Consider the following 23,951-nt stretch of genomic DNA (forward strand, 5'->3'; position numbering starts at 1 on the left):
AGATTACCCAGACCCCTATTTCCTTCTTGTTCTACTTTGAAGACTTCTGACCTCTTCTCAACATTAGGAACTCCCACTGAAGATTGTCCTCCTAAACTATACTACCCACTGTGAACACAACTTCCTATTTATTCTATTTAAAACCTACTAGGCTCCTCATAGGTACCAGGGTACTGTAAAACAGGCAAATTAAAGCAATCTTTGTAGTCATGAGCTTACAGTGGGGAACAGAAACAGACAAGTAAAGATCCTTGAAATACAATGAGAGCTTTTGTAAGAGTATAGTACAAGGGGCCACAGCACACAGGAAGGCAATTAACAAGATCGAACATGCCAGGAAAGTCTTCAGAGGATGAGATGTCCAAGTTATGCTTCTATTTTGCTACACTTTCTATTCCTTCAGCTCTCTTAATTACTACTTGTAATTTACTTATTTTAAAATCTCACTGAAATCTCCAAACCCTTCTCTTTCTCCCATTTTTCTACAAATTGATCAATTCCTTCATATTTTCTATTCCATTCTTCCCACCACCAAGGTTCAGTGATCAGAACTTCCAACATCTTAAATTTAAATACTCATCTGCTACATCTGCCCTTCAAAGCCCCAAAGCAGTCCAATCATCCTTCTTTTTCAGTCCTATGCCCAGCAGCTAAGCACTGCTACAGAAATTATACAACCTCACTATTAGAGCCCTCGTAAATGCTGACTAAGCTCAACTGAGTCCAGGACAACTTAGGCAAGACTCAGCATATTCCTAATTAGCTTTTACTCCCTAACTCCTGTTACCATTACAAATCTTTACCCCTTTCCTGCAGCTTCCCTACCTCCCTTTCCGCCTACCTCAGCCAATGGCCTTGCCTACTTCTTCAAAATGGTATGAATGATAATTAGGCATAGCTGAAAATACTACTTTAGACAATTTTTATGGGGGAAAAAGAAAGGTTGTGTGTACTGAACTAACCCAGCAACCTAACTAAAACTCCTTACACGGTTTCATGGAGAAAACTGATTTAGTCCCAAACACAGGACTTACAAATAAACTTTGACCTGCAATCTGACAATTTGAGCTATTAAAAAAACAGCCAAAAACAGAACTAAGAAGTAAACTCAACTCTCAAAATTGATACCAAGTTTATGCACCAATGGTTGTATGATTTTTCTCAGAAGAGTGTGTCAGGCTTTCCTAGCTTATGAACTCTTCTTATTTTAAATACAAATTGAATAAATGTGAGTACTAGTGTATCATTGACTGGAAGCAGCATTCAAAAAAAAGGAGAAAGTGAAACACTGCCAGAGTGTGGCACATTGACAGGAGCAAAATTAGCAGCTGCAAAGGAGAGAGAAAACATAAAAACTCTATAAAAATATATAAAATCAAACAGCATAGCAAAATAGGACCATTTATCATAGCAGCAAAGTATCTCGGTGGTGTCCTGGGGCATCACTACAGTACAAGTGGATTGCTACACATGATATTCACAATGAAATTTCAGTGTAAAAAAGATGAAATTGTAGCTGGTATTCTGTTTATACACAGTAATAAATGTGCAAAGATATACTATAAAATGCATTCATTAAATTGGTCAAAATAGAATTGACTTGAAGGCTTAAATTACCTCATATATTTATATGATGAATATATTAAATACATTTATTCTCTATAATTTATAGTGCATGGACACCCTTAGATATAAATAATTCCATTAGAATACAGTTTCACATACCTATAAAAAAATTAAACTAGTCTTGTGTTTCCAATCATGCTCACCATTCAAAATAAAACAATAAGTGCATAATTTAAAACTGAGGGGATAGTGTGGCTGATTTTTACATGCTGCAGGCACAGCTCAATTGTACATTTGAGCAAGAAAAACAAATATTAAAGAAAACAGAGAAGTTCTTCATTCTCTAATTATGCACTAGTTAACCAATGCAATCATTAATTTCCACCCAGTGTTGTTTCAAATAAATTTTCTAACTGTAAAATTATGTCATTAATCAACTTTAAAAGTAAAATGGACTGCAAAGACCAATGTCTGAAATTTGAGTATACAGCAAAAAGCATAAAAAGAAAAGAAAAATGAAACTGCTTAAAATTTGCACTTAAAATTTGTTTTGGAACTTGATAAAATGGTTCCTAAAAATGCATCTGGAAGAATAAAAATAGGAAAAGAGACAAGAATTATTTTAAAAAGAAAAATTATGCAGATGACCCTGAACTCTAATACCAAATTTTAAAACATATTAAGAAGCTATAATAACTAAAGTAATGCAGTACTGGCAAAGGAAGAAACAATTCAATGGAACAAAGCAGAAAACTCGAAAATAATAATTTATTATCTGATAAAGGTAGCATTTCAATTCTGAGGGAAAAGGAAAGCTTATGTAATTTGTGGTGGTTAGACCACCGGCAAACCAATTTAAAAACTGTTTAACTTAGAACCCTCCCTGACACTATACAACAAAACAATGGATAAATATTAAACTGTAGAAATGAAAAACCTGAAATATAAATACCAGATGACATATACAAAAATTGTAGGTCTTTCTGTCAAAGGCAGAAGCAATAAAGAAGTGTAAGACTGATTTAACCACATTAAAAATGAAACCTCAAATACTGAAAAGAAATCACTCACTATAAACAAACCTTAAGGAAACCAAAAGATTGGGGGGCAGGAGGGAGACTTCCATATATGATCAGCAAAAGGTCAACGGCTTTAATATATTAAAAGCCTCAGTAAACAATAGGGAAAAACAAGAACCTAGTGAAACTGTGCTAAGAATATGAAAAAATGCCCACAAATAAAGAAATCTATATGATCAAAATATTTTCAAACTCAGTAGTCAAAAAAAAAAAAAAAGCTGTAAAATAGTACAACTATTAAATACGAGAGAGATAGAAGGGGATACTCTCATAACTGCTGATGGAAAAGTCAGTCAGTCCAACTTTCCTGGAAGAAAAATTAGGAAGTTGCTATCAAGAAAGTTTTTAGATTCAAAAATTCTTCTAAGACTTTAATATAAGGTAACAGGTACTGAGATTTCATTACATCATTTTTTTTTAAAGATTTTATTTATTTATTCATGAGAGAGACACAAGAGAGAGGCAGAGACACAGGCAGAGGGAGAAGCAGGCTCCATGCAGGGAGCCCAACATGGACTTGATCCCGAGTCTCCAGGATCATGCCTGGGCTGAAGGCAGGGGCTAAACCGCTGAGTCACCCGGGCTCCTCAACATCAATTTAATAATAGTGAAAAAACGGGAAATAACTAATGGTTCAATAACAAGGGACTGATACCAGAAAAGAAACCCATATAATAAAATAACTGCCAAATAACAGAAAACTGTTTACAGTATATTAAGTTGGGAGGGGGAAGGTAGAGTACTAAGTAGCACAGTAATAACTAAAAATTGATAAGAACTTTAGTAAATAACTAAAAATTAATAAGAACATAAACACACACCACAAAGTGTAAGACTCTGTCTTGGTAAAGGATTACAGATTGCTTTTTATGAAAATCGTATTACCTCTTCTGAGTTAAGTCATTTAGAAGTTGCCTCAGTTTCCTAATAAGGGGCTCCCTTGTGTTTATTTAGGCTTCAGAGTTCATCAAACAGTAACCCAACTACAGAATACTAGACTTTAAACACATTCTCTCCTGTCTATGTTGCTATGCAGAAATTTCCTGATGCATCTTTTAAAAGAAATACAAGAGAGGGGATCCCTGGGTGGCGCAGCGGTTTGGCGCCTGCCTTTGGCCCAGGGCGCGATCCTGGCGACCCGGGATCGAATCCCACATCGGGCTCCCGATGCATGGAGCCTGCTTCTCTCTCTCTCCTCTCTCTCTCTCTCTCTCTCTCTGTGACTATCATAAATAAATAAATAAATAAAAGTAAAAAGATTTAAAAAAAAAAAAAAAAAGAAATACAAGAGAATATCTATAACATGGTACTCCGTGTGTAAAAAAGGAAAAAAATAAGAATATATTCATATGTTAAATGTGGATAAACTCTGGAAGAATTCACAAGAAAGAATAAAAACTGTCACTCAAAAGGAGAAAAAAATCCAGCAACAGAAATAGGAAAATTTTTCACTGAATAATTATTTTAAATATGTAAATGTATTACCAATTAAAAACTAAACTGAAATAAATCTTTCATAACAGTATATTTAAAATACATATGAACACATAAATATAAATACATATTTATAAGCACATACAAATTAAACCACAAAAGTTCTCAAATACCCAAAGCAATCCTGAGAAAGAACAAAGCTGGAGCTACCATAATCACAGATTTCCAGCTATTATACTAAAAAGCTATAGTAATCAAAACAGTACGGTACTGGTGAAAAAACAGATACACAGGGGCAGCCCGGGTGGCTCAACGGTCTGGCACCGCCCTCAGCCCAGGGCCTGATCCTGAAGAGCCGGGATCAAGTCCCACGTCGGGCTCCCTGTATAGAGCCTGCTTCCGCCTGCATGGAGCCTGCTTCTCCCTCTGCCTGTGTCTCTCATGAATGGAAAAAAAAAAAAAAAAAAAACAGACACACAGACCAATGCAACAGGATAGAGAGCCCAGAAATAAACCCAAGTCAATCTTGTTCAATCAATCTATGACAAAGAAGGCAAGAATATGCAATGAGAAAAAAAAGATAGTCTTTTCAATAATTGGTATAGGAAAAACTAGACAGCTACATGCAAAAGAATGAACCTGGACCACTTTCTTACATCAACACAAAAATAAGTTCATAAAGAATTAAAACCTAAATGTGAAACGTGAAACCATAAAACTCCAAAAAGAAAGCATAGGCAGCAATCTCTTGGACATTACCCTTAGCAACATTTTTATGGATATGTCTCCTCACACAAAGGAAACAAAGGCAAAAATAAACTATTAGGACTACAGCAATATATAAAAAGCTTTTCTGCAACAAAGGAAACATCGATAAAGCCAAAAGGCAACCTAGTGAATGGAAGAAGATATTTGCAAATAATATATCTAATAAGGGGTTAATATCCAAAATATATATTTAAAAAATTTATACAACACTAAAAAAAAAAAAATTAAAAAAATGGGCAGAGGACCTGAATAGACATCTCTCCAAAGAATCCATACAGTTGGCCAACAGACACATGAAAAGATTTTCAGCATCACTAAGCATCAGGGAAATGCAAATTAAAACCACAATGAGATATCACCACACACCAGTCAGAATGGCTAGTATCAAAAAGACAAAAAACAAGTGTTGACAAGGATGTGGAGAAAAAGGATCCCTCATGCATTGCTGGTGGGAATGCAAATCAGTGCACCCATTGTGTAGAAGGTTTGGAGGTTCCTCAAAAACTTAAAAATAGCAATATCATATAATCCAGTAATTTCACTGCTGGGTATTAACCCAAAGAAAAGGAAAACACTAATTTGGAAAGATATATGCACCCCCATGTTTACTGCAGCATTACTGACAATAGCTAAGGTATGGAAGCAACCCAAGTGTCCATCGACAGACGAATGGAAAAAGATACCATTTTTCTTTTTGTATGCGTGTACATACAATGGAATAGTGCTCAGTCACAAAAAAGAATGAAATCCTGCCATGTGCAACAAGATGGGTAGACCCAGAAGGTATTGCTAAGTGAAATAAGTCCAGCAAAGACCATGTGATTTCCCTTATATGTGGAATCTAAAAAACAAAACAAATGAGCAAGCAAAAAAACAGACGTTTAAATGCAGAGAATAAACTGGCAGCTGCCAGAGGGGGATGGGCAAACAGATAAAAGGGATCAAGAGGTACAAACTTCCAGTTATAAAACAGTCATGGAGATGAGAAGTACAGCATAGAGATTATAGCCAATAATACCGTAATAATGTTGTATGGTGACAGATGGTACCTACACTTTTATCTTGGTAAGCACTGAGTAATACAAAGAATTGTTAAATCATTATGTTGTACACCTGAAATTATATAACATTGCCAATTTACTTCAATTATATGTTAATTTACATACAAATAAGTGAAAACATACATAATTTGTTTATAAATAAATAATACAAGTCACATTATTCAATACTGGCAAGGTATGTATACACACATACACACACACACACACACACAGGCATCCTATTGGTGGGATTACAGTTCACTAAAGCCTTTATGGAAGGTCGATGAAAACCTTAAAAGAATTAGTCCTAATGAAATATCTAGTCACATGCTCAAAGATAACACACACATAACACACACAGACTAAAGAGAGAGAAAAAGATAAAGTAGGTGGGAGGAAGAGGAGGAGAAAAGAAAGGAGGGGAATAAATCCATATATAAAGGAGGTCATTACAATCCTATCCATAATACCAAAATATTAGAAAGAACATGATATATTTAACAAGATCACTGAAATGGAATACAAACTATTGCAGCTATAAAGGTAATGCCATATATTTATCAATAATAAAAGCCCAAGTTATACAATAGCAGTTATAATATGGGCTTTTTAGTATTTATTTTCCATATGCATTGGAAAAGAACTAGAAAGATAAATACCAAAGCATTAACAGTACTTTAAGTCAGTGAGTTTAAAATGTTCTTTATGATCTTTCATCTCCTGATTTTTTTTTCCAGAAAATAACATGCTTCTAAAATAAGGAAATATAAAAGACATTTAATTTTAAAGGTTGATATAACAGCTCCTCTATCCGTAACATTTCCTTGGTCTTAGGGGTAGTTTTTTGTTTGGGGGAGGGGGGCGGATTTTGTTCTTAACATATAAAACTCACCAAAGCAGGAGTGAACCAAAATCTTCTGGTTGCAAATCTACAATCCTTTCCACTGTATCATGCTATCTAAATCATTCATATGTGGCATTATTGTCCTTTAAAACATATTTTATTATAAATTCCAGAGAAGTAAAGTTTCACTGCATATTAAAAACAAATAAGGCATCTGGGTGGCTCAGTCAGTAAGCGCCTACCTTCAGCTCAGGTCCCTGATCTCAGGGTCCTGGGATCAAGCCCAGCATGGAGCTCCCTGCTCAGCGGAGAGTCTGCTTCTCTCTCTCTCCCTCTGCCCTTCACCCCTGTTTGTGCTCTCTCGTGTTCTCTTAAATAAATAAGTAAATACAATCTTTTAAAAATAACACACACAAATATTATCTCTATTCACATCCTTCCCAAGGATTAGAAGGTATACAAAATACTATTAAAGCCAAATTCTAGGTTGGAAGAAGAAGAATAAAAATATAGTACTTGACTTAGAAGTGAGTTGTACTCCAAGTTTGGCTGATTGGGAGTAGTAATTCCACACAAAAAGAATGTTATTTTTGTTGTAGAAATAAGTATCAACTGATTGCCAGACTAGCCCAAAAAGTTAAATTTAACCTATAATTGGCAGAAACATATTACTAGTATACTGTTACCCTATCAAATACACATTATCAGCCCACATAAAACAGAAATAGGGAAAAAGTGACAAGGGCTAGGAACACCCTACCACCAGTGGAAAACCATTGTTCTTTCAAGAGAGAGAAAACCAAGAAAAAAAGGAGGAAAAAAGCAGACAGAGATAATAGATGAAAGATCAGTTCTCACTTCTCTTCCGTAGAACAGTGGTTTGTGAATTCTATTTATTCTGTCCCAGGAAAAAAGAGTTATGCCAATTAGAAAACCTAATGACTATAGTATCTTTAAAAAGGCACATGCTATTTTAAAATGTTTAAAATATCTACGCAGAGATATCAAAAAAGATACATTTGCAAAAGGTGGCATACTCACACCAATATATTTTTTGTGACACATTTTAGCATGTTAAAAACATATACACACATAGTAGTATCTATATTAACATGTTAAAATACATCACAGAGTAAGTCAATTCTCACTTTGGATTTTTTTGTTTAAAGATTTTATTTATTTATTCATGGAGAGACACAGAGAGAGGAATATATATTTCAGTACTGAAATATATTATATATGATTTATTTAATATATATTATTTATATAATTAAAATAATATATTTCAGTACTGAAATATATCAGAAAGTGGTTAGTAATTTCAGATAGGAAAATATTAATTAAATTTGATAATTAATTAAATTTGAATTAATTAAATTTGATTATTAAATTTGAATTAATTTAATTATTATTAAATTTGATATTTACAATGTGTTGATTCCCTCCTTAAAATGAATTCTATTGATAAAGAATGTAAATGACTCTTAGAATTAAAAAAGATGTGTAATTTTGTGGAAAAGAATAGTGGATTTATTTATTTATTAAAAATAATCTCTGGCAATCCACAGTAGCCCAGCGGTTTAGCACCGCCTTCAGCCCAGGGCCTGATCCTGGAGACCCGGGATCGAGTCCCACATCGGGCTTCTGCATGGAGCCTGCTTCTCCCTCTGCCTGTGTCTCTGCCTCTCTCTCTCCCCCTCTCTCTGTGCGTGTGTGTGTGTCTGTCTGTCATGAATAAATAAATAAAATCTTTTAATAAATAAATAATATAATCTCTAAACCTAACGTGGGGCCTGAACTCAGAACCCTGAGATCAAGAGTTGCATGCTTTATGGACTTAGCCAGCCAGGCACACCAATAGTAAATTTTTAATATAGGAGAACGAATCTCTTTTTGTTTTGACAATTTGTGGGGTCCAGGGCTTCATTACCATTTTTAAGTTTGCTGAGGACAGTTCTGATTCTCTCTAGGTATGAAACCCATATGCATTTTTGCATTACATCCATGGGATGCCTGAGTGGCTCAGTGGTTGAGCATCTGCCTTTGGTTCAGAGCGTGATCCTGGAGTTCCAGGATCAAGTCCCATATCAGCCTCCCCACAGAGAGCCTGCTTCTCCCTCTGAAATTCTACAAACTTAAATGAAAATGAGGAGCCAAAACTCACAGTGTTGTTACTCAATTACACACCCTGGCATGATAATACAATACAATACAATATACTCAGAGCTATAGTCATGGGACTTTCAGTGAGACTAAGCATAAATATATTATGTAAATTCACAAAAAAACATTTTTAAGAAACTAACACACTTCGGTATTACCTGTGCTTTCCAAGAAATGGAACATGAATGTAGTATTAAACCTCCTAGTCAAATCTTATCTGCCAAAGTAACCAAAAATTAATATCCCCAAATCATTAAAGAACTATGGGACAATGACAGCCAAAATAAAAATAAATTGGTGACAGCATTTATTTATTTATTTACTTAAAAGTATTAAATCGAAAAAATGACATAACACATAAAATTTATTTTCCTAATTTCAAAAAATATAAGCAACCCAGAAAAGTAGTAGTCCATGTATAATTTATATTTTCCCTATTTCTTCTGTGTTGTCAAATATGTAGCTACCTGCTACATATGGCTATTTAAATTTAATTAAAATAAAATGTAAAATTCAGTTGCCTAGCTCATTTAACATACTCAGTAGGTACAAACAGTTAGTGGCTATCATACTGGAGAACAAAGAAATAGAAATTACCACCAGTGCAGAAAGTTCTACTGGACAGCAGGCTATAATGTAGACAATTCATTTTTTTCTCTGTAATTATAAAAATTCTTCCGATAAAATTGCAAACATTCCCTCCTGCACTCGAAACATTTTTTATAAGCTTCCTAATCATAGGTTGATGATAAAAATTTTTTAAAAGATGATGGCAAGAACTAACAGGACAGTGTTTATTTACTATGTGCCAGGAACAGTTAACTATGTGCTTTGACTCAGTATCTCACTTCATCATCACATAAACCCTATGAGGTAGATGCAAGTCCCTTACCTGAGAAACGTATTTCAGAATTCATAAGTTTTCAGGTTTTAGAAAATTAATACTATACATAAACCATATGCTACAGAACACCCTCAGCCAGAGTCTATGTAGGAACTTAGGAACACAGTGAAATGTGTGTACTAAAGATAAGTGAATTCTAATAAGTAACTACAAATCAGCTAGATCCTGGCTCTACCATCAAATTAGTTCAGAACTGATATTCCCATTCTCCAGTATAATAATTTGCAACTTTCCTGCAATTGTGAATGGTGGACCTATGAAGTGACACCTATTTTTCCCCATATAACTAAGGATTTTCATTACAGAATTATCAAAATGACCATCCCCCAATTTTTACAGATTGGTTTCTAATACTGCGCAACATGTTTTTCTCCCTGATAATTAATTACAGACATACTCTCCTAAACTCGAAGGCCTCATCGCTTGCTTTGCATGAGAGAACTGATATATTTCAGGACAAATTCAAAATTGTATTTTGTCCCATTTATGACACTTTTTTTCAGTTCAAGCACTTAATTCATTTGGGATATAGCAACTTAAACATTTCCTTATTTCATTTCTAAGAAGAAACTAAGTATAACCAACTTTCAGTAACATGGCACTTTTTATGTTCTCAATCAGCTTTCACACATTTTCTCACTCTCAGGAAAGACAGTGACCAATTTTAAATAATTTGAAAATTTTCCTCCTTATTGTTGTATTTATAAACCAATGTATATCTTAAAATACTCCAAATAGATGGATTCCACAAAAAGTACAAGGATAGATTTATCCACATATTTTACTGTAAATTTATCAAAAATTAATAAAGTATAGCAGACATTTAAAAGTGATAAAGTATAACAGACATTTAAAAATTCAACAATGTAGCTATGTTTATATACAAAATTATGATAGATCACAAATATAAGCATCCAATAAGGAGCATATAAATAACAAATACACATTTTAAAGAAAAATTATTCTTTCTCTTGGGTATTGACATGGCCTTGCTTAAAAAGATGTGGTGATTAGGTATAGGAAACTGAAATAAATGCTATGATAATATGAAAACAACAACTTTTTATAAAAATCAGGCCTCGTTACTAGTGACACTAATTAGCTATAATTATTCAGTTTTCATATTACTTCATTACAGTACACCAATCACACATAAATTAGTAAACTCAATTTCCTAAATCAAAATCAAAGTTTGATTGGCTGAAATGTAGTTTAGCATAATACGTCAAAAGCCTGGATTCTGAGGGAATTACCAGCCTGAAATATAGGTTTTGCCACTTACTATAATGGCAATTTTTGTGAGTTACTGACTTTTATGTCTCCATTTCCTCATCTAATCTACCCAAAGAGAATGAATAACAGGGTCTACTTCACTGGGTTGTGTGAAAGTTAAATGAAATGGTATATGGAAGGGTTGTGTGATGGTTAAATGAAATAGTATATGGAAGTATTCAGACAGTGTCTGGTACACATTATGCTCTATACAAGCATTCACTATTATCAGCATTATTAAAGCATCTCTGAAGTTGTAATATATTGTTAGCACTGTTTACCTTCTAAGAATTTTTCTCCAGTTTTCTAAAAAACTTAAATGCACCAGGGAAACAATAGGTGAAGAAACCCTGTGTCAGTTGAATAACATCTTTAATACATATTAGGTCTCTTTATTTTTTTTTAAAGATTTTTATTTATTTATTCATGAGAGACAGCGAGAGAGAGGGGCAAGAGGGAAAAGCATGAGAGACACAGGCAGAGGGAGAAGCAGACTCCCTGCAGGGAGCCTGATGTGGGACTCGATCCTGGATCCCGGGATCATGCCCTGAGCCAAAGGCAGATGCTCACCTGCTGAGCCTCCCAGGCATCCCTATTAGGTTCTTTTAAAGTTAGATTAACATGAGGTTAGACCTGGAAACATAATTCTTTTTTTTAAGATCCTATTTTTATTTATTCATGAAAGACCCAGAGAGAGAGAGAGAGAGAGAGAGAGGCAGAGACACAGGCAGAGGGAGAAGCAGGCTCCACGCAGGGAGCCTGATGCGGGACCCCAGGATCACGCCCCAAGCTGAAGGCAGGCGCTAAACCGCTGAGCCACTCAGGGATCCCCATGGGGTCATAATTCTTACACAGCTCCTAACTTCAAAATACTAAATAATAGCCAAATGATGCCATTACACATAGACAGCTATGCCCTCCTCTAATGCAGCAAGGAATAAATGGTTGTTGCTATGTATCCCAAAAAATCTCAGGGAGAGAGGCAAATCTTATTGAAAAACTTTTTGTTCAATTGTAAACATAGTAAGTTTGAGATGTTCACAGAATATTTAATGGGCGTTTCAGGAAGAAGTCAGAAGTACAGACCTCAGGAAGCTTACTCTCCAAAGTTAATCACTCCGTCCTTTGTACTACCACAAAATTGATTTTTCATTCTATTACATGACAGTTGTGTCTCCACAACTCTTCCCTATTGCTACGCTGTTATGAAAGTAACTAGGTCCTGCCACAGAAGGAGTCAATAAATGTTGATTTTTAAAAATGCAAAACCTGCAGAACTGTACAGCTAAGAGAGTAAACTTTATTGTATATTTAAGAAAGGATTAAAACAATTTCCTTTAGGGACGCCTGGGTGGCTCAGTGGTTGAGTGTCTGCCTTCAGCCCAGGGCATGATCCCGGGATCTGGGATTGAGTCCCACATCAGGGTCCTTGCAGGGAGTCTGCTGCTCCCTCTGCCTGTGTCTCTACCTCTCTCTGTGTCTCTCATGAATAAATAAATAAAATCTAAAAAAAAAAAAAAAATTCCTTTCAATCTGTGAATTTTAAATAAGGATGAAATTTTCATTTGGAAGAATTCTTACAAAATGTAAGTAAGATGTAAACACAAGATCATTTTCTAATTTAGTCACATGAGAATCACTAAATGCTACCAAGCAGTAAAACATGGTACCATCGTCAGGCCAAAAACCCAAAACAGGGCAATATAACACAGCAAGAAATCTATGAATGAGTAAAATAAAGAAGAAAAGCCTAACGAAGAACTCCTTGACATGCATTTAATCAAAATTCTTAAATATATTAAAATACCTGCCATGTAGACTGAAGAGATTTCACTTTGTAATTTACAGACCACTTGAGTTCAATTAACTTAAAAATGAAAAGCCTCTGGATCCTCCCAGCACACGTTATTCAAAGAGCTGTGATAAGAAGCATGTAGCAAACGTGTTGAGTTACATGCACTAGGTAAGGGAAAGCTGCTGTCATCCCCCACACTCCGTCAACTGTTTGACTGGTAATCCTTTAGTTTCCAATCTGTAGAAGCACTTCCTAAAGAATGCTTCTCTGTACTGTTTACAACCCAAACTTAAAATATGGTCAACCCAAGGTCTAACAGTAGTACAGACCAGCTGCCAGTTCCATGTTTAATAGCAGATGACAATTTTGTTTGTGCTTGACAACTAGACATCTTTCAGTGAAACTATTCCCCTGGAAATGACACTACAATATTGTTACTTATTTGAAGGCCAGGGAACCAAGAGAAAAACAGCTCATTAATGGTGAATGACTAGGAAAGACAGTAATAATAAAGGATTAAAAAACAGTAATACAAAACAAACAGGCTTAACAGAACTGTGAAACAGGGGTGGGGAGATAAACAGTAAATTTCTACAACGCAAAATAAACACGAAGATTTAAGTCTGGACTCCACGTATGAAATAAGCAGAAATAAATGTATATCACTTCTTATATAATCAAAAGCCTAAAAACCTTTTACCAAGAGAAAATATTGGTAAATTTAAAAGGATTCCCCCAATTTGGGCCCTTTTTTTCCTGTTCTATGAAGCAATTCATAAGGGGGAAAAAAAATAACTTCAAACTATAAATGATGAATGTAACTATTAGGAGTGGCCTCTCTAAGAGGTCTGAAATAGAAGGAAAATGTACATTTCTTCCAAAGCTGTAGCCAACAATAACTTGTGCATTCTGAATCCAGCTTAAGCATATTAGTTGAGAAGATGTTTGCAAAAGTATTTAATAAGAAAGTGCTGAATTTAGGTTTTATTTTCTTTTTTTCTGTTTTCCTAAGTGGCCTGCAGTCTATCAAATGTACTAAGAACCTCTAAGTATAAATGACCAAAGGAAATAAAGCTTTCTTCTTAAGATCAGGTAAACCTTTTCTGTAAAGGACCATATAGTAAATATTTTCAGCTTTATAGGCCATATGGTCTCTGTCACAAATATTCAGCTCTGTCATGTAGCATGAAAGCAGCGACAGATAACAGATAAATGAGCGTGGATGAGGTCAAATAAAACTTCATTTTCAACAACAGGCAGCCAGTCCATGGGACCGTGACCATAGTTTGAGGACCTATGCTAAAGAACTTATTTCTTTACCTATGACAGATATACCATTTTAATAAATACCACCAACTTTGATATATTATGTCTGGGACTTGCTTTAAAATATTTCATAAAAGAAAAGTGGAGAGTAGGTTAAATAAGACTAGCAAAACACTATTATTGTTAAGGTTGGATGATGGATGCATGGAGTTCATTATCCTATTCTCTGTAATTTCGTGAATTTGAAAGTAAAAGCTTTTAAAAATACAAAGTAAATCAATGAACCAGCTCTACAGAAAAATAGATTTCTTCACTTTACTGTAAACCTTCTAAAGCACATTTAATATTTTGAAACATAATTAACATAAGGCAACATAAAAGATTCTCAATGTAAAGCAACAAAACTAAAATGAAGAAGATTATATAAAAGTGTATATTAGCATAAACTCTTAACATTTTCCATAATTTGAAACATAGGCTCACCTCAAATGGCTCCTAGATTAATAATTTAAATGTATTCTCATCTTAACTAACAAAACGTGTTACCTATTTTTGGTTTAAGAATATATAATTTAAAAAAAATTTAAAAAAAGAATATATAATTATGTTTACAGGGCAGTTATTATTGATGTTAACATGTAATAGGTTTACTATTTTTCAAATAAATTAGTAATTTTTTATTCCTCAGTTCTAAACTCTAAGCACTAAATATTAATGCATGCAACCTACATAAACAAATGCTGTTTAAGGCCTTCAACAACTAAAAATATGAAAGGATTCTCAGACCAAAAAGTTTGAGAACCTACAACCTAAACATTCAATAAACAGTGTTGTCTAAAGTATGTGAAGAGTATGTGTATTTGAACAATAATCACACAAAGTTAATTCACTATGAAGACTATCAATATACATCCACAAGAGGAAGATACTTAAATTGTCAACAGAAACATTCTTTTCAAATTGCCTAGTATGTCATGAATAATGTATCCATAGGAAGAGAAGAGCTCTAACATGTTGTCTCACTTATGCAGATAACTGTCTCCTGAACCAATAATAAAGAAACACTAATATATGCCAGCAGACATCTCTGATAAACATGCTATCTCCTATCAAATCAATGTATGCCATGTCAGTCAATGCAAAAAGCCGGAAATCAAGCTTTTTTAGCTTAAGCTTCAGAAAAGAAATCATCATGCAAATTCTCAAAAACAACTTTTTTTTTTAAATGTTCTAAGTTTTTTCTCAACATTCAGTAATACAGTGATTCCAAATATCATCAAAACTAAAAAGTAATCTAAGTTTAGGCTCATGGAATTTTTATGGTATTTGAGAAAAATTGAGAACCTCTCTGTGAAAACATCTGAACATATCCAAGAATATAATCAATTTCAAAATTCTCTAAATCTAAAACAGTATTAACAATCCATAACACAGATCTGACCAGATACTAAATAGAGCAAAAATATCCCTATGATTGTTCATTCTTTTATAAAGACGAATCAATACTTATTTTTCAAATACAGTATCACTGTAGCATTTTTAACCAATTTTGCTCCTTTTGCATATGGCTATTTAACCTATTATCAGACTATTTTATTTTTACTTGATTAAGTCCACATTTCCAAGTTAAGTTTTAGAAATTTTATTGTTTCTATTATCTCTTATCAACGTAAATCAAAACAGTAATGTGTGATGCAGAGACATACTTACATCATACTCTGTAACTCTGCTGCAAAGCTTATGGACTTCCCTGTACTTCTTCCACTACTTGAAGTAGCAGTAGACATTGGGCTGGCTGCAGTATTATTCATCTAAATAAAAAAGAAATAAAGCTTACAAAATACATTTAACTATAAATAAACGCATGGAAAATGGATGCAATTAAAAATTACTTCAAAAAGTATAGAAAATTTTAAATTTCTAATTTGTTCATAAATCTGACTTGTTCCCACTTAATATTATTAAAATGAAATAGTAAAAACAGGGCACCTGGGTGGTGCAGTTGGTTATGCATCCAACTCTTGGTTTCCACTCACATCATGATCTCAGGGTCCTGGGATTGAGCCCCACCTAAAGCTCCACACTCAGCACAGAGTCAGCTTGGGATTCTCTCTTCCTCTGCCTCTGGCCCTCCCACCACCCATGGGACGCACTCTCTCTCCCTCTCAAATAAATAAATCTTTAAAATGAAATAATAACGAAGAAAAAACTGCTTAGTCAAATACAGTATCAAAAAATTACTCACTTAAGTGATAAACATTTTAGTACAAATTTCATAATAAATAATGGAAGAAAAAGACTCATTAAAATATTTTATTTTATTTTTTTTCTAAAACTTTTTTTTTTAATTTATTTATGATAGTCACACACAGAGAGAGAGAGAGGCAGAGACACAGGCAGAGGGAGAAGCAGGCTCCATGCACCGGGAGCCCGATATGGGATTCGATCCCGGGTCTCCAGGATCGCGCCCTGAGCCAAAGGCAGGCGCCAAACCGCTGCGCCACCCAGGGATCCCTCATTAAAATATTTTAACAGAACTCCATGGTTTTCAAAATGTGTTCCAGAGAGCACTAAGGTTCATAGGCAATATTTCAAAGAGCTCCCAAAGGTCCCAAAGCACACTCTCCTAGTTCTATCCAGAACCAGAGAACAACTCCGATTTTTCTGTTTCATATATTGGGGTTCCAAGTAAGAGTTAATATAAAAAAAAGAGTGGTACAGCTGTAAAATACAAAATTAGAAAACCACTGCATAATCTGATTCCCATCTGAACCAAAGCCTAAAATATAAATAATAAAAATAAAGTCAATCAGATCAGAAGCAAGCACTATGATATTTTATAATCTTTTGGTTAAGTAAATCTTCAATTTAAAAAGTGACTTTTTTTCCCCAATAAAATTAAGTTGATGCATAAGGGGGAAAGTAGATGCCAATCCTAATATATGCTATTTTATTTAATGCATGTGGCAATCCCATAAACAAGAATTAGTGAAAATAACATTAAAATAATGGAAGTATAAAAGCCTCAACTATGACTCAGTAAGTGCTCAATAAATGTTAGCTATTATTTCATGTCCATATAAATTTTGCAATATAATTTTCCTTAAACTAAAAATGATCTGTAGATTCAAATATATCATAAAATAAAGCAGTACTGCAATCTTTAAATGATCTGTAGCAAACTAGGAGAAGTCAGACTGCCCAGGTTCAAATCCCATTTCTGCTACTTTACTAGGACTTCGGGGCAAATCATTTAACTTCTTTGTGTTTCAGTTCCTTCAACTTTAAAGTGAGAATGATAATCCCCCACTCTTAGGGTTGTTGTGAGGATTTAATGAACTAATATGCACAAAGCATTCAGAATGGCTCTTAGCAAACAGTGAGCACACAATGTTAATAACTATTATTACTGTACACAGAAAGACCTTAAGAATCTTAATAAATCAGCTAAAAGTTTTTAGATGACAAATTTAGGTTACTCTTTTTTCATTACCTTAAGTTCAAGAAATTTGAATATTTTCACTAAAAGACTTATATGCAATTCAACAAACATTAAGTACTTAGTTCCCTTATAAAATACTTTTCAGTACTGACATCACTATTGCTAGTAGTCATCCTAACTCAAAATCTGTCACTGTCTTTGACTCCTTCTGCACCCTATAATTTGTAAGAACCCAAATAAATTGTCCCTCATGTTTTTACATCCTCCTTCTCTTGTTCTACTTTATGGCTCTCTCTATAAGCACTATTTATAGCTACTTTCTTTCTATCTCAGCTCATTCTTCACCTTGCTGTGAAATTTATCTTCTTAATACATCCTCTAACCTGACAGCTGTGGGCAATGGGGGCTAAACTTGATACAGGAAACCTGAATCAGAGTTATTCACCAAGCACTGAGATAGAAGGACAGCTCCATGAAAGACAACTGGGGGGGGTTGGGGAGGAAGCTACTATAAAACACTGCCTGAGATGGCCATATACAAAGCTTTTGAGAAGGCAATAGGATAGAGACCTGAAATGAGCAGCACACTAGATGGCTGGGTAGATCTGGAATATCCCAATACCTTTCTGTGGCAAGACCAACTATCTGCAAACGTAAGCCCTGGTCTAGAGTGAGGGCCCTAAGGGCCAAGCCAAATGTAAGAGTAGAGAAAAAGAAGGAAAAAAACTTTTACTCAAATTGAGCCTAAAAGCAAAAATTCTAAAACACATCAAAAAGCGAATGCTATGGAAAGGCATCAACTTTTTTTTTTAAAAGATTTATTTATTTATGATAGAGAGAGAGAGAGGCAGAGGGAGGGAGAGGCAGAGGGAGGGAGAAGCAGGCTCCATGCCGGGAGCCTGACACGGGACTCGATCCCGGGGCTCCAGGATCGCGCCCTGGGCCAAAGGCAGGCACCAAACCACTGAACCACCCAGGGATCCGCCCATCAACTTTTTTAAAGCTTAAATTTTTTTTTCCCCACAAAGACTTTTAAAGTATTTTATCTACAAATAACACAGGAAAAGAAGCATCACCATTAGAATTCAGGTTCAAAAAAAAAGAAAATTACATCACCAAATCCAAGATTGAGGGAAGACAGACAGAAACTCAATGACTTCTAGAAACAGCCCTACAAAATCAGGACAGTGATACAGAAAGAACCTGGCTCTCTCAAGGACCTCAGAAACTGTCTCCCTCATCCCAATACAACACTGGCACAGATATGATATCCTGGAGAAAATACTAAAGATACTGTGTTAACCTCAGCCTCTAAAAACAGTAATGATTTAAGAAGACTCACATCAGATTTGAAGCCATGCCAGTCTGGGGGTTATCCTGTGGCCAAATGTCCCATGACACTGCTTAAGCAATCTGCCCCTTTTTCATTTTGCAAATCCAGGCACCCTGCTTTAACACTCTCTGAAGAGGAGACACTCCAGAAAGTAAATTCATACTAAACCCACAGCTCTCTTCAGTTGTCCCCCTACTGCCAAATGTTTCACATCAAGAGTATTTTTTGGTAAGAGGTAAAAGGTCCCAATCTTAGTTTATTATAACCACGATCCTTTGACGGTCCAGTTATTTAATTTTTAAATCAAACAGGTGAATAACATTTTTCTGACATGATGAACTGATAGCGCATTAGAATCTTTAAAATAATTATTTCCCATACCCGCATTTTGTTTGATTTAGATAATTAACTTCTTTAGACATAACTTCTTTACACATCAAAGTCCTATCATCCCAATACTTTATTTCCTTTCTCCTAGACATAAAAAAAAAAAGTCAGTTAAAAGCAGAAGCACTCAAGTCAATTTTCTCTAATAAATACAGTTAACATGGAACTGAAAACCTACTGTAATCTTCTCAATGGGTTAATAATGTCCTGCAGTTGTTTTAGCTTTCAATTCAAATGCAGCTGTTTGCCATATTTTACAAAATGAATTCAGATGTGCAGAGGGAGACCTAGATTATTTCAACATGCCACAGTTTAAACGTGAACCCAAGCAGTAAGTTCATCTCTGATTAATACTTATATTTAAACCTGATCATTAAGTCAATAGCCAATACTATGTCACACCTGTAAAAATCCTGTTGCAGAGTAGAAAAATTGACATCTTTAATTTTAAAACAATGGAATGTAAAGATATACCCTTTCCCTCAGAAAATACAATAAAAAATTTTTTTAATTGTAGTAAAGTTATACATTACAAATGTGAATTAAACAAAATATAATAAACATGCCACTGGGCTTCTAATAATAGCTCATATTTCTGGTGCTAAATGACCAAAGAAGAAATACCATAAAACATCTTTGGCTTAAAATACCACAAAGAGTTGAAAACTTTATTACTAGTTATAGCACCATCAAAACAACATAAATATCTGGATTGTGAAATCCATCAGTCTCCCTATTTATTAAAAGACAGTGGAATGTTCTAGCATTTCTTCTATTACATCACTGCTGAGGAAAGTTAATTCAGCAGACCTATGTACTGATGCTGAGCATACACAGTTCCAATTTCAGTCATTCATAACCTGAACATCCCACATAATATAAATTAATAGAAAACTGTTACATTCAGAACATTCTCATTTTCATAGAACTCCAAAGGCAGGAAGCAATTATGGTTAAACCAACACTATTTTACACTGCATTCTGGTTTTGTTGTCTAAAAAAAACAACTCAAGTTACATCATGATATAAATTTCTCCTGCTGTGAAAAATAGTACCAAATAATCATTCGATCACTGAGAATGTAAAAAATAAAAAAATATAAGTGTAAAAATGTCAAAACTTCTATACCTACTATTTGGGATAACACAATGGCAATTCCAACGTATTTATATATGCCCTGTTTCAAGTGAACTTCAGAAGATATAAAGCTCAAACACAATTACCTGCTAAAAGACAAGCAATGTACCATGAACAACCCCAAAGAACAGATGATTCACATATAATTTATAACTGTTTTGAAATCAATTGCAATTTTTCTGAAACTAATTGTATTTTCATAACTAAAAATCATTTGTATTCACTTACCACATATCAAATAAGTTCAGAACCCGAAATAAGATGCATCAATCATAGTACTTCTCACACTACGGTTTAACTATTTCCTTGTCATTGAACTGCTAACTGCTTAATGACAGGACTTTTTTTTTTTCTGTAATTTTAATACTTTGTATATTGCCTACCACTGCTGATGCTCTGTAAATGTTTCGTGAATGATCAAATTACTGAATGGTGTAACAAAGAATACAAAGATAAGAAAGATGTATCTCTATCTCTGCCATTTAGTAGCTTACAGCCTACTGAAGTTAACAGACATATTCAATGAAATGAGTTTCAAGATAATGCACAAGACAGTATGACACAAGAGGAGGAGCTAAGACCCAAACAATTATGGGAAAACTGTCCTGAGATTTAACACTTGTTACAATCTGAAAATAAAGCATACTTCACTGCATTAAACAACAACAACAAAAAAGAGATAAGTGAATAGCACATCCAAACTAACCATGTCACTGGATTACTGCAGAATCAAAGTGCACCATAATTATGAAGCACCATAAAAAAGCAGTATGATAGTAAATATTTTTCCTTACCATTCATTGAGCAATTATTTTTCTTAAAAACTATTGGAACAGGAATAAGTACTTCCTAACCAAAATCAGTTTGATTCTAATTAGTGTAAGAAGCTACCACTATTCACCCAATGATCAAAATGACAATTAGCCATGCTGTAAATAGAGAACTGGGATTTTAATATAATTATCAAAGACTTCATATTCATAGACAGAAAAACTCTCCTCTGTATTATACTAATTCCTGGTGTATTTTCCCCAACCAAACCTGCTTCCCTGTCAAACATTCCCAGCTCTAGAAGAGCAACACTACCCTTGAGTCACAGAAGTTCAAAAAAATCCAAGGCAATTTTTGATTTGCCAGCTCCTCTCCTGCCTACATTTATGCAATCTGCTCCTGGTATAACTTCCTTTAATAAAGCAATTCTAATGTGATCTCTTCCTCACCAATCTCACCTAATACTCTTACTACAGTACCTTTTAAACCATCTCCCACCTTTCTAATTAATTCTGCATACTATCTCGTTCTAAATATTTGTTACTCCTCTACTCAAAGCATCCAACATGTCTACTTCACCTGGAGGACAAAACTTGTCTAAAATCAGGCCCACAGGACCTCTGCAGCCTCCTTTCCTACAGCAGTCAAAGCAAATATCCAGTTATCTCCCAAACCATCCTAAGTTCTTCTGAACCTTTAGAGTCTACAGTTCTTCCTACCTACAATACTTTTTGTTTCCTCTCCAAATCCTAGCTGCCTATAAAAAGCTCAGCCTAAACTCCGTATCTTCAAGACTTCCCAGACTCATGATCATCGGGAATTCTCCTTTTCCTGTCACCTAATGTTTTCATTTACTAATTCTTTCATTTAACATTAACTATTTCAATGCACACACATTAGTTTATTAATAAATTTCCCCAACTATTGGCAGATGACTGCACCTGTACCTCCTCCTTCCCAGAGAAATGAAAAACCTTCATTTACTAACTGCCTCCACTCCCCTCTACCAAACCCACTGTATTTTCTCCTTATTCCCTCCTCTGACATTAAAGGCACCTTCTTATTTAAAGCCAATGCACCACCTGTGCTTTGGCTTTATCCATTCCTAGCTATTTATTGGGCACCTACTACAGGGCAAACACTGTTGTAAGAGCTCAGGATACGATCACGACTGAGCTAGACAAAAAGAAGCTATAATGCAGGAGACAAGCAATATAAATATGTCAGGTAGTGACAAATGCTATGAAAACAAATTATATAAGCTGTTTTCAACCAGGAGGTGACATTTTATCGAAGATCCGAACGGAGCCCAGGAAGGAGCTCTGAAGAACTTCCAGGCAAAAGGAATAGCAAAATACCAAGGTCCTGGGGCTCAAATGAAGGGGGAAAGGAGGGTAAGCAGTAGAAAATAAGGTCTGAAAGTTAGCAAGAGGACAAATGATATGAAACCCCCTCAGTCATAAAGGTTAAATTTTAGTTGAATACAATGTGAAGTGATGAGAAGTGTGAAAAGAGAAGAGACTTGAAATATTTTAGGGTTTTTTTTTTTTTTTAAGATTCATTTATTTCCAAGAGAAAAAGAAGAACATGTGTGCACTCACATACAAGCATGGGGGCACAAGGCAGGGGGGTGACAGGCAGAGGGAGAGAGAGAATCCCAAGCAGACTTTTGGCTGAGTGCAGAGCACAATGAGGGGCTCAATCACATAACCCTGACATCATGACCTGAGTCAAAATCAAGAGTTGGAGGCTGAACCAACTAAGCCATCCAGGTACCCCTGAAATATTTTAGGTTTTAAAAGAGAACTCTTGCTGCTGTGACATTATACTAGAAGTGGCGAGACTTCCATAATATATTTTGAAGACAGAGCTGCCTGCTGATGAATTAAACATAGGGTATGAGAGAAAAGCAGTCAAGGATGACTCTGAAGATTGGGGCCTGAGCAACAGGTTGAATGGTGTGCCATTTACTAAGATCAGGAAAACTGAAAAGGAAAAAACAAACAAACCAGGAGTTCAGTTTGAGCCATACTAAGCCTCAGGCAACTATTAGACATTTAAGTAGAATTAAAATCCTGTAGAAGTTTGGTGACAGATATTCTAAGACAGAAAACTGAAATAAGTCATGGTCACAGGGTTGTGCTAAGAAGGTTAATTAATCAATACCGTAGAATGTTAAAATAAGAACCAACTAATCTCTCAAGTTCAGTTTCTCCATCTGTCAAGAGTAAGTTCTGCCTCTCTCTCAGAGGGGTGTTATAAAGAAGACAGCGGCTACCACATATCAGGCATTCAAAAAATATACCAGAATTGAAAAGAACAGCAAAACATCTGTAAACCATGAAATTTCCCAATAGGCAGATAGAAACTGTGCATTTACATATCCTAGTTGGCTACATGAGCAATTCCTTTTTTTTTTTTTTTTACCTACAGACATAGGAGCTCAGTGACAGACTGCTCAGAGACCTATGAATTTGTATTATTATATTTTCCTTCTGTAGTCTTATATTAATATAGGTTTCCATTCCAAGTGCTTTCATATCCAGTACTCTCTTAGGGAAATACTTAGTTTCACAGAAATTTTTTATTCTTTGCAAAAATAGTTATTGAAGAAAACTACAAATGTGCCTACCAGATTGTCCTAAAATATGTAGCATTCAAACCCTGACAAAATGGCAAGCTTACTTTTCTCATATTAAAACACTGCTGGTTTTACATAAAATATCATATAATTGAGTGACTTAATGGCT

At 34.7% G+C, this 23,951-nt stretch overlaps 1 protein-coding gene across 5 annotated transcripts in view; it reads right to left on the bottom strand.

The window, feature by feature from the left end:
• The window catches only part of SUPT3H (SPT3 homolog, SAGA and STAGA complex component), a 529,439-nt gene that overhangs the window by 499,210 nt on the left and 6,278 nt on the right, over positions 1–23,951 (bottom strand). For 2 of the 5 annotated variants that reach the window (XM_055329937.1, XM_055329935.1), the window contains exon 2: positions 15,842–15,942. In XM_055329937.1, coding sequence (XP_055185912.1) covers positions 15,842–15,942 — 101 coding nt within the window. Of the gene's footprint in view, positions 1–15,841; positions 15,943–19,287; positions 19,375–23,951 lie in introns of those variants that run through there. The other 3 variants (XM_055329936.1, XM_055329939.1, XM_055329938.1) reach the window with 3 other exon arrangements.

The sequence above is a fragment of the Nyctereutes procyonoides genome, unplaced genomic scaffold, assembly GCF_905146905.1.
Source record: "Nyctereutes procyonoides isolate TBG_1078 unplaced genomic scaffold, NYPRO_anot_genome, whole genome shotgun sequence".
NCBI lineage: Eukaryota > Metazoa > Chordata > Mammalia > Carnivora > Canidae > Nyctereutes > Nyctereutes procyonoides.